The sequence below is a fragment of the Dipodomys ordii genome, unplaced genomic scaffold (assembly GCF_000151885.1).
Source record: "Dipodomys ordii isolate 6190 unplaced genomic scaffold, Dord_2.0 Scaffold179, whole genome shotgun sequence".
In the NCBI taxonomy this organism is placed as follows: Eukaryota; Metazoa; Chordata; class Mammalia; order Rodentia; family Heteromyidae; genus Dipodomys; species Dipodomys ordii.
In genome coordinates this window covers 1224017-1235837 of record NW_012267395.1, presented here as the reverse complement: position 1 = coordinate 1235837, position 11821 = coordinate 1224017, and the positions used below count along the sequence as shown (strand labels likewise).

At 47.5% G+C, this 11821-nt stretch overlaps 1 protein-coding gene across 3 annotated transcripts in view; it reads left to right on the top strand.

The window, feature by feature from the left end:
* Znf250 (zinc finger protein 250) overlaps positions 1–11821 on the top strand; it is a 16978-nt gene continuing 5157 nt past the window's right edge. Inside the window, exons 1-4 of one of the 3 annotated variants that reach the window (XM_013033885.1) lie at positions 1–53; positions 2813–2898; positions 3075–3201; positions 3435–3548. In XM_013033885.1, coding sequence (XP_012889339.1) covers positions 2854–2898; positions 3075–3201; positions 3435–3548 — 286 coding nt within the window. In that variant the 5' untranslated portion in view covers positions 1–53; positions 2813–2853. Of the gene's footprint in view, positions 54–1440; positions 1471–2575; positions 2899–3074; positions 3202–3434; positions 3549–6169; positions 6233–11821 lie in introns of those variants that run through there. The other 2 variants (XM_013033886.1, XM_013033887.1) reach the window with 2 other exon arrangements.

Sequence of the window (11821 nt, the reverse complement as noted above, 5' to 3'; positions counted from 1 at the left end):
CCCGCTCGGAGCCCTTCCACGCTGCACCCGGGTCGGGCCTCCAGCCACCCAAGGTCGGAGCCGGGCGCCGCAGGGGTGCACGCGGGGGACTCGGGGACGGGGCCTCCCGAAGAGAATGGGCGGTTTGGCCGGGGTGTGGGGGAGACACGGCTGCTGCGCGCGCGCGGAGGTGGCCCCGGTACCGCCAAGGCTGAGCTCCACCTTCTGGCTTAGCCGGCCCTGCGGCGAGGCCCGAGCGCCGCGAGCCGAGGCCCGAGACCCGCGAGCCGAGCCCCGCGAGCGGCGAGGCCCGAGCGCCGCGAGCCGAGGCCCGAGACCCCCGAGCGGCGCCGGCCACTCCCCGCCCGGGACGCGGCGCTCTGCTCCGCGTGGCAGATGCACCTCTCTCCCCGACCGGCTCCTCTGCTCGTTTTTCTACCTCACTTTCGGATTCTTTCTGATTAGCCGCATTCTCTTTGTCTGACGGTTGGCTTTTAGAAGATCATAGGCAGTGATGCTCTTCACGCTGCTGCCCGGCCCCCTGCTCCTCCACCCCAGGTGCCGGGCAGCGCGGTGCTCTCCCGCAGCTGGTTGGGCTTGTCTGGGACGTCCTTCAGTGTGCTTTGCACGGCCTGGGGTTTACGGGACCCAGAGGGTTGTAAAGCGTTGATGTAGCTCTTTCCTGCAGTGTAGAGGATTCCTCCCCAAATCCTCCCCATACGGGTGTTTCTCTATTGTTATTGGTGAGGCAGAAACCTTCGTTTGTGTTTTAGCTATTAGTATCGTCTGTGTCGTTTACCAGCACATATTCTTTTCATACATGTTGAAAATGTACTACCCAATATATCTTTGGACTTCAGGGAAGTAATCTGGACTTCTTGCTGTTTTGTTTCCTAAAAGGCCAGATTTTTTTTCCTTACTAATTTTGGGCTTTGTGTTATGTTTCAAAGGGCTGCCATACTTAATAATTATTTTTAAAATAATTTGTGTTGTTGCTGCTGCTGCCGTTGTTTTTTTGTGCGGATACTGGGGCTTGAACTCAAGGCCTGGGTGCTGTCTCTGAGCTTTTTATTTTTTTTACTTAAGGCTAGCATTCTACTACTTAAACCTCCACTTCCAGCTTTTAGTGGTTAATTGGAGATAAGAGTTTCACACACTAGCCGGGCGCTGGTGGCTCACGCCTGTAACACTAGCTACTCAGGAGGCTGAGATCTGAGAACCGCGGTTCAAAGCCAGCCCGGGCAGGAGAGACCGTGAGGCTCCTATCTCCAATAAACCACCAGAAAACCGGAAGTGGCGCTGTAGCTCAAGTGGTAGAGCGCTTGCCTTGAGCTGAAGAGCTGAGGGACAACGCCCAGGCCCAGAGTTCAAGCCCCACAACCGACCAAAAAAAAAAAAAAAAAGTTTCACACACTTTCCTGCTCAGACTGAATTTGCACCACGATCCTTAGATCTCAGCCTTCTGAGTAGGATTACAGGCATGTGCCCAATGTAATTTGTTGTTTGTATCTAGCATTTGTAATATGTTGAGTCCCTCTAGAATTTATTTAGGCGTGGGAGGAGCTTGGAATCTATCTTCATTTACCCTCCTAACCATTTTTCTCACTATGCACTATTAAAAATTTGTCTTGCATTCATTTGGAAAACCCACCTATACCCAAAAAAACGTGCATAACATTTGGGGGAATGGGCACTTTGCAGTGACTGTCCATGCAAATATACACATATATCTGATACTTTATAAGAAAAATGAGATGACTCTTTCTGCCCCTAGGCACTTCCCCACGCAGACCATAATACCCATCATTTCATCCTTGAATATCCCATTTGTCATGTGCCTGCCTTTGGTTGTAGAATAGGCTCTGTGTCACTACTGCAGCCTTTCCTTGATATTCTGGAAGACTCAAGCCCATTCTCTATAGGGCCAGTTTATCAGTTGGGTCCGCTCTTTTTCCCCTCTTTTGAAGATGTTGAATACTGCAGTTTACCTTGTCATGGTACATATCTAGCACCCACCCATGCCCAGGCCTTCCCTTCTCACTTAGGCAAATCCTCCTTTAGGTCTTAGACTTGATGCCTAGGCCACTCGACTCAGAGCAACCACTGCTCAGCTTGTGCTGCCAGCACCCAGCTTGAGCCATAGGGCTGGAGTCTATCCTGTCAGAGTGCTAGGACTGCCAAAGAATACATAAGCATGACTCAGGATCTGAACCCTCTAAGACCTCTATATAACTGTGGTGCTTCAAGCAGGACCGTCTTAATTCCCACCCTGGTGGCCAAACTTCTCTCATCGGAAGTGTGTCTTAGGAGGTAACTTGGTCTGATACCTGTAGCCCCCATGTGACCCATGTAAGTGCCTTGGAAATAGAACACACTGATTCCTGAGAATCTGCTATTGTGCACAGGCAAAACCATGGGCCAGAGCAAAGAAAGTGATCAGCCAATCATGAGGGTCCCTGAAGTCTGGAGCGAGAAGACGGGGACCCTTTGCCCTCAGGAGGCCAAGGGGTCCATATGCAGCTCAGAGATCTTTGGTGCTTATTAAGTGAGACTTTCCTGGGCCATGGCCCAGTGCCTGTTCTGGCTGGAACCATGGCCTGGAACCCTGTGTTTGTTCAGGGCCTGGACAGGCCTCCACAATCAAAGATCCAACTTGGCATGGGTGAGGGGATGTGACAGAGAAGACCTGCAGTGGCTGCAGCTCCTGGGGCCTCCTCTCAGCATGCTGCTCACCGGCTCAGCTTTGTATGAGGACAAGGGTCCCCCAAGAAGTCAGGGGCTACTGGGAGCAAGGCCCAATCCCTTACATGTTCTTCACCTCTCTGACCCACAGGACTCTCTGGCTCCTGTTGCTCGCACAGGCACTGAAAAGACATGATGGCAGCAGCTGGGTTTCTGCGGCTGCCAGCAGCACCCCAGGTACGCTATCCCAAGCTGGTACGGTGTCCCTCGCCAAGACTCCTTCCGTTTCTTCCACATTGAGGATTCGTGGGGAAGCCTGAGTATCACCTCATCACCTGTGTTGAGACACTCCTTCCCCCATTTTCCTCTCAGACATTGAGGTTTGTCCTCACCTGACTCTCTTGTTATTCTAGGCCAAAGTGACTTTTGAGGATGTGGCTGTGCTCCTCTCCCAGGAGGAGTGGAACCAGCTGGGCCCTGCTCAGAGGGGTCTCTACAGAAACGTGATGATGGAGACCTATGGGAATGTGGTTTCCCTGGGTAAGGCCCCTCCAGAGGCCTGTCTGTGGCCATACGTGGTGGACTGGGATGAGGGTTTCCAAAGGGAGATGGCTGTGGAATGAGGACTCGGGACAGGCTCCTGGTGGCTCACTCACCTCCAGATGTTCATTGCAAACAAGTCAGGCCCGTCCATCTTCATGTCCCCAGAGGTGACGCTGGCTAAGAGGATATTGGTAAATGTATAAACAAAGGGCTTCCCTCCCAACAAACAGGATTACCAGGATCCAAGCCCAGTGTAATCTCCCAGCTGGAAAGAGGAGAAGACCCGTGGGTCCTGGATGGGCCGGGAGCAGAGGAGAGCCAGGGCCTGGGACAGAGCCTCTCAGGTGAGTGCTGGGAGGGACCCTACCTTCACTAGAGGCTGAGCTTGTTCAGACTTGAGCCTCTCATTGCCATGCTTTCCACCCATCTGGGATGAGCCTATGAAGCCTTGCCTGGCCTTGGGGTCCATAGGTGGCCAAGTGCTAGGCCCAGCAGAAAGCAGGTATAGCAGGGAAGCTGGATGGGATGGCAGAAATAAGTACAAAAGGTAAGGTAGGAGGGCAGAACTGATTATACACAATATCAGCCCACAGACAGAGGCGATTCTGTCCCTGCCAAAGAGACAAAAGCTGGTTACCAAGGTCCTAAAAGGACATTTACTCTGTGATTATTACCTACTTGGTTTAGAAAAAAACAAAGCATCCTACAAATAGAGGGGAGTTTCTCAACCTGATTTTCATGGAAAAAGCTGAAAAATTATCTGGGTGCCCGTGGCTCATACCTGTAATCCTAGCTGCTCTGGAAGCTGAGACCTTGAGGATCATGGTTCAAATCCATGAGACTCTTCTCTCCAGTTATTTACCCTAAAGGCCAGAAAATAATGAAAACTATTAATAAAAAGCCACTAGTGGAGTTGTTGCTCAAGTGGTAGAGGCTTGAGCACAAAATCTCAGGAACAGCGCCTAGACCCTGAGTTCAAGCCCCAAGATCCAGAAACAAAAAACAAAAAGCTGAAAATTTGCTATTTGAGCAAGTCAGAACAGCCCACTGTTCTCCATATAGTATTGTACTCTGTTTCCATGTGTGAAATAATATTCTCAACTTAGAAAAGAATTAGATTTTTTTCCTTTTTCTTTTTCTCTCGTGTGTGTGTGTGTGTGTGTGTGTGTGTGTGTGTGTGTGTGTGTGTAAGTGTAAGTAAGTAATTTTTAAAGTCTGGCGCTGATGGCTCATGCTTATAATCCTAGCTACTCAGGAGTCTGAGATCTGAGGATCATGGTTTGAAGCCAGCCCAGGCAGAAAAGTCCCCATAAGACTCTTATCTCCAATTAACCACTCAAAAACTGAAAGTGGTGCTGTGGCTCAAGTGATAGAGTGCTAGCCTTGAGCACAAAGAGGCTCAGAGACAGAGCCCAGACCCTGAAATCAAGGCATGCAACAACAAAAAAAAAAGTGTAATCTTTAAATAATATCAGATACATAAAGTATCTGGGAACTTAACAAAAGATATATGTGATATTTATGGAGAAAATTATAAAACAGAAGATGGTGTGATATGTGTAGATCTAGCCCTGAAGGTTGTGTTCATAGTTGTTTTGGGTGAAGAAGCTCTGTTTGCAGAGTAGTGACATGAGAATCTTGGGAAAATGTTAATGGAGTAACACAGTTCATACTCCAGTGATTGGGTAGGTTCAGCATCTCAGTGTGGCTGTTTTCCCTTTGAGAACTGTATCTAGGTATTATAGGCAGCCTGCCTCTGTTGGTCTTTACTAGAGGAACAGTGGATGTGCCCACCTCAGAGGAGTTAAATCTTTCTGTGACTGGAAGCAAGAGGACACATTAGGTTACAGAAGTCTTGCAAAAGACTTTTTTTTAAGATTCTGTTTCTCAGGCCGGTTTGTATCTTTTGGCTCAAATGATCCTCTTGAGTAACTAGTACTGTAAGTGTGTCACACCACACAATACTTCACAAAGAACTTTAAGCTGCTGGCTATAACCACAAGAAGCAAGAAAATAGAAAGCATTTCCATCCACTGCCAAACCAGATTTGTTCTCCAGAGAGGCCAGCCTGTGGTCCGAACTAGTAGAAAATAAGACTTGTCTTTTTTTTTTTTTGGGGGGGGGGGGGGGGCGTGGGGCTTGAACTCTGGGCCTGGGCTCTGTCCCTCAGCTCTTCAGCTCAAGGCGAGCACTGTACCACTTGAGCTACAGCGCCACTTGCAGTTTTCTAGTGGTTTATTGGAGATAGGAGTCTCACGGTCTTTCCTGCCCAGGCTGGCTTTGAACCGAGATCCTCAGATCTCAGCCTCCTGAGTAGCTAGGATTACAGGCATGAGCCACCGGTGCCCAGCAAGACTTTTCTTTTTCTTTTTTTTTTTTTTTTTTCTGGTCGTGGGGCTTGAACTCGGCCTGAACGCTGTCCCTCAGCTCTTCAGCTCAAGGTGAGCACTCTACCACTTGAGCCACAGCACAACTTCTGGTTTTTTGGTGATTTATTGGAGATAAGAGTCTCATGGAGTTTCCTGCCCAGGCTGGCTTTGCACCATGATCCTCAGATCTCAGCCTGCTGAGTAGCTAGGATTATAGATGTGAGCCACCGGCGCCCAGCAATAACACTTTTCTTGGGAGCCTTTGAGTTTTGTACTGAAGGTAGATTTTCCAAGAACACAGAAGCACCTGATCACTGCCTCTGGCACTAGCCATGGTAGAGGATGATACTGAGTGAGTTCTAAATACAGATGTGCATAGAAACAGGGATTGACCGCCATTGTCTGGGCCATGGTATCAGCCTCAACTAGCAGGGAGCAGAGTGCTCTGGAGGCTTATCTCGGTAGCTCTATAGGTAAATATAGTATGTACACCTGCCTAACTCCCCTGCTGTTTTGCACTGTGTTCCAACAGCAGTAGAATTTTTCCACTCTCCAGGGAAATGTTTTGTTGTCACCTAACTCTTTTCCTTTTACAGACAGCCTCAAATGTGACCACACTGCAGACTGTATGCAACAGGACAGTTTATCTTGTCCATGGAGTAACTGTATATTTATTGTTTCTTCTTCTTCTTCTTCTTTTTTTTTTTTTTTTTTTGCCAATCATGGGATTTGAACTCATGGCCTGGGCACTGTTCCTGACCTTTTTTTTTTTCTCTCAAGGCTAGCGGTCTACCACTTGAGGCACAGCACCACTTCTGGCTTTTTCTGTTTATGTGGTACTGAGAAATCGAACCTGGGCTTTATCCATGCTAGGCAGCCACTGTACCACTCAGCCACCTTCCCAGCCTAGTTATTCTTCTTAATTCAGTACAGTTCCTAAAGGTGGTACTCCTATGTAACCAGAACAACATATTGATATTCACTAGAGAGCTACAAAGCTTGTTCTGTAGCTCACACAATCCCCACAACACTAAAGGAGGCTTTTCCTAATTAAAAATTTGTTTTGGTAAGAGTCTCTTTTTTCACCTTTACATATTTTGTCATTATTAGAACATTCTACCTGGGTTAGAAGCATGAGACCCTGAATCCAAACCCATTACCTTAAAATAATAATAAATAAACAATGTTCCCTCTCCGTTCGTAAAGCTACAACTAAATCTAAGGATTTTTTTGTTTTTTGTTGGTCATGGGGCTTGAACTCTGGGCTTGGGCGCTGTCCGTGCACTCTTCAGCTCAAGGTGAGCACTCTACCGCTTGAGCCACAGCACCACTTCTGGTTTTCTAGTGGTTTATTAGAGATATGAGTCTCACAGAGTTTCCTGCCCGGGCTGGCTTTGATCTGTGATCCTCAGGTCTCAGCCTCCTGAGTAGCTAGGATTACAGGTGTGAGCCACCGGTGCCCAGCTGAATCTAAGGTTTTAAGTGTAAACTGACATTGGCTCAATGCAAGGTACATGGCAGGCATGGCTCTTACCTTCCTTCACAGCAACTTGTATATTGTGCTTTATGTCATGGAGGACTGAGTTAGCTCCGGTGTGATTGATTCATTTTTTATTACTAAATTTATTTTGTTCATATTATTACTCTAGCATTAGGTATGAAGCCATCTATTTAGGAAACTCCACAAACAATAGAAATGATACATTTTAATGTAAATTAATAATTCTTTCTTTGGCCTACAGGCTTTTATTTCTGAGAAGATGGAGCTAATGACTTAAGAAAAAAAATTTTAGTGTGATGCCCTGTGGCTCACACCTATAATCCTACCTACCAGGAGGGTGAGAAGTGAGGAGCATGGTTCGAAGCCAGCACAGGCAGGAAAGTCTATGAGGCTCTTATCTCCAGTTAATCACAAAAAGAGCTGCAAGTGGAGCTGTGGCTCAAGTGGTAGAGTGATAGCCCTGAGCAAAGGAAACTCAGACTGTGCCCGAGCCCTGATTTCAAGTCCTAGGACTGGCACCAAAAATAAAAATAAAATAAAAACAGAACCAGTCTATAGTGCCTTTTTTAAAACGGCACATAATATTACCCTTCCTCACCTGAGTTAATCTACATTTGAACAAGTCAAATAAATTATCTATCACTATATTTGGGTTGTTGTTTCCTCCCCTCCACCCCCCGGCATGTCCCAGGGCTTGAACTCAGAGCCTGGGTACTGTCCCTAAGTATCTTTGGCTCTAGGCAAACAGTCTACCACTTGAGCCACAGTGCCACTTCCAGCCTTTTCTGTTTTTGTAGTACTAAGGAATTGAACCCAGGGCTTCATTCATGCTAGGCAAGCACTCTTACCATTGAGCCACATTCCTAGCCCCTATGTTTGGGTTTTTATCATCATTGTTACTTTTTTTGTGTGTCAGTCATAGGACTTAAACTCTGGGCCTGGGTACTGTCCCTGCGCTCTTCAGCTCAAGGTGAGCACTCTACCACTTGAGCCACAGCACCACTTCCGGCTTTTTTCTTATGTGGTGCTGAGGAATTGAACCCAGGGCTTCATTCATGCTAGGCAAGCACTCTTACCATTGAGCCACATTCCTAGCCCCTATGTTTGGGTTTTTATCATCATTGTTACTTTTTTTGTGTGTCAGTCATGGGGCTTGATCTGGGCTTGGGTACTGTCCCTGCGCTCTTCAGCTCAAGGTGAGCACTCTACCACTTGAGCCATAGCACCACTTCAGTTTTTTCTGCTTATGTGGTGCTGAGGAATCGAACCCAGGGCCTCAGGCATGCGAGGCAAGCGCTCTGCCACTGCGCCACCGTCCTGGCCCTGTCTTTCTTCTTTCATCAGCACTAGGGTTTGAACTCAAGGACCTGTGCTTGTCTACTCTGCCATCTGAACTCAAGGACCTGTGCTTGTCTACTCTGCCATCTGAACCACACCTCTAGCCCCTGGATCTCATGTTTTTGCCAGGGGCCAGCCTCTCAGACCATGGTAAATGCTCCCAATTCTACTTTCAGAATAGCTAACATTATAGGTGTGCTCTACCATGTCCAGCTTAATATCTTTTTTTTTTTTGGCCTGTTTTGGGGCTTGAACTTCGGGCCCAGGCACTATCCCTGAGCTCAAGGCTAGTGCTCTACCAATTGAGCCACATTGCCACTTCTGGCTTTTTCTGCGATTAATTGGCAATAAGAATCTCAGGGGGGCTAGGAAGGTGGCTCAGTGGTAGAGCGCTTGCCTCGCATGCATGAGGCCCTGAGTTCAATTCCTCAGCACCACATAAGCACAAAAAGCTGGAAGTGGCACTGTGGCTCAAGTGGTAGAGTGCTAACCTTGAGCTGAAGAGCTAAGGGACAGCACCCAGGCCCGGAGTTCAGGCCCCACAACCAGCAAAAAAAAAAAAAAAGAATCTCAGGGACTTGGCCTGGGAATGTGGTTTAGTGGTAGAGTGTTTGCCTAGCATGCCTGAAGCCCTGGGTTCCATTCCTCAGTACTACATAAACAGAAAAAGCTAGAGGTGACACTGTGGCTCAAGTGGTAGAGTGCTAGCCTTGAGAAAAAGAAGCTAAGGGACAGTGCCCAGGCCCTGAATTGAAGCCCCAGGACTGGCCAAAAAAAAATTAAATCTTATAGACTTAACTGTCCAGACTGGCTTTGAACCGCGATCCTCAGATTTTGGCCTCTGAGAAGCCAGGATTACAGGCGTGAGTCGCCAACTCTAGGCCAGCCTAATATCTTGACAATTGTTTTCTTTGCTTTTTTTTTCCTTTCTCTTTTGAGTAGCTTATAATTTTTTGGGGGGGAATGGAGGGTGGGGTCCAGTTGTGGGGCCTGAACTCTGGGCCTGGGCGCTGTCCCTGCACTCTTCAGCTCAAGGCTAGCTCTCTACCACTTGAGCCACAGCGCCACTTCCGGCTTTTTTTTTCTGCTTATGTGGTGCTGAGGAATCGAACTCAGGGCCTCAGGCAAGCGCTCTACCACTGAGCCACCTTCCCAGCCCTAACTTTTTTATTGAATGTAAATAAACTGTCTGGAGAGAGCCTGTCCTGCTGTACAGCCATAGGTTTTGTTCTGATTGCTATGATTGCTTTGCATGTACTACCTGAGTCATGTTCCTCTGGCATTTTCTTGTGCTTATGGTGGGAGTTCAGCCCTCACAGAATCTGTACCTTAAACAGAGATCTCTATGCTTGCTTCATTCCAGTCATAGACTGCTTTGTCATCCAGGGCTTCATGGCCTGGGTTGGAGACCAGACTTGACTATCCTGACCTATCTTCAGTCACCAGATGCTATTTCTCTGAGTTTTTTGTTGTTGTTGTTAGTGGTGGTGGTAGTCGTGGGCCTGAACTCTGGGCCTGGGCGCTGTCCCTTAGCTCTTCAGCTCATGGCTAGCACTCTACGACTTTAGCCACAGAACCACTTCCAGCTTTTTCTGCTTATGTGGTGCTGAGGAATTGAACCCAGGGCATGCAAGGCAAGTACCACTGAGCCACCATCCCAGCCCAGTGAGCTACCATCCCACCCCTTTGCTGCGTTTTTTTATGGTTTGTTTTCTTTTGTTTTTTGTTTTTGGCCAATCCTGGGACTTGAACTCAGGGCCTGGGCACTGTCCCTGAGCCTGTCTGTGCTCAAGGCTAGCACTCTACCACTTGAGCCATAATGCCACTTCCAGCTTTTTCTGTGTATGTGGTACTGAAGAGTAGAACCAGGGGCTTCATGTATGCTAGGCAAACACCCTACCACTAAGCCACATTCCAAGCCTCACTTAGGTTTATGATTGAACTCTTTTCTGTAATACTGCTGGCGATGACCTTCACTGTCTGAGCCCATGATCTGAGGTAGTGGATGTTTTCTTTGTTCCAGCCACAGTGACTGTTAGTGTCTTTCCAGGGAGTTCCATCTTTTGTTTCACGGGTAAGAAGAGACTAGGCAATTGTTTATCCTCCCCTTCTCCAGACCTGGGCCTCCCAGGGAGGCCTTCTCATGAAGGAGATCTATGCAAAAGAATGCTGTTGTATATGACTCTCTCAGGCTCTTTAGAGATGAAAGGCTTCTCCTCACCCTCTTGTCTTTCAGCACCATCTTCCTTCTTCAGTGAGCACAAATCAGTTCACAGTCTCTTCTCTCCATGATCACCTGCTTCGGGCTCTTGAGTTACATGTACTCTTAGCTTTTTCCAATTTTGGGGATATGAGTGATGCTCTTTCTTACTTTCTCCCTCCTGGGGAGAGCAAGTTAACATACAATTAAAATAGCAACAATGATATTGCATCTGACATATACTTAATAAAAGAGATTCTGAAGATTGAGTCAGATTGGTTAGTGCAGCCTTATGACTTCTCGCTGCCATATTGGCGTTTGTGCTTCTCTCGCTTCTGGCGGTGAATGTAGATTGCATTAACGTCAGGGAGCCAGTGGTCAGGGACTAGGGCTAGCAACAAGGGTCTGCATGCTGATGTGGCAGAGACAAAGATGAGATGATGGAAGCGCTATCTGGACTGCTTACCAGTTGCAGGACTTGTTCTAAGAGAAAGCTAAGTTCTGTCCGGATGGAGAACTCTGGCAAGCACCCAGTCAAGTCAGTAGGATATCTTCATGTGGCTAACCTTAGGATGGATATGGTAGAGCACGTTAATAGGGTCCAGGACCACCACCAAGGTAGCCCTTCACCCTCAGTGTTATTTCTGGCCCACGTTCTTAAGGTGTGACGTTGAGGGTTTGCCACAGTCTATTCTACCTCCAACCTTTTATAAGAACTGTTAGCATTTGGCGTGTCTCTCATAGGTAACCATTACTTGGATGCCTAAGGCAAGACAAATCAAATTAAAGCATGTTTTATTTTTCAGCTGCTTTTGTCCAAATCTTCAGTCTTAAACACTATGGGGATGTTTCTACTCACTGTAGAAGTTCCCTTGTCATTGTGCATAGATAGGCCCTCAGAATCTGATGACCGTAGTTCTCAGGTCTCTTTGTTGAGGGTCTTGAGGCATCCTGAGACCCATTGTTAGCTCTTGTCTTCCCAAACTAATTTCTGAAACAATTACAAAATAAAACTCGTGGGCTATAAGTATAGAGCACTTGCCTAGCATATGCGAGGCAGTGAAGGAATGGACGAAAAATAGAGCTTCTGCAAGGTGCCAGTGGCTCTTGCTTATTTTTTTTTTTTTTTTTTTGTCGGTCATGGGGCTTGAACTCTGGGCCTGGGCGCTTTCCCTCAGCTCTTCAGCTCAAGGCGAGCGCTTTACCACT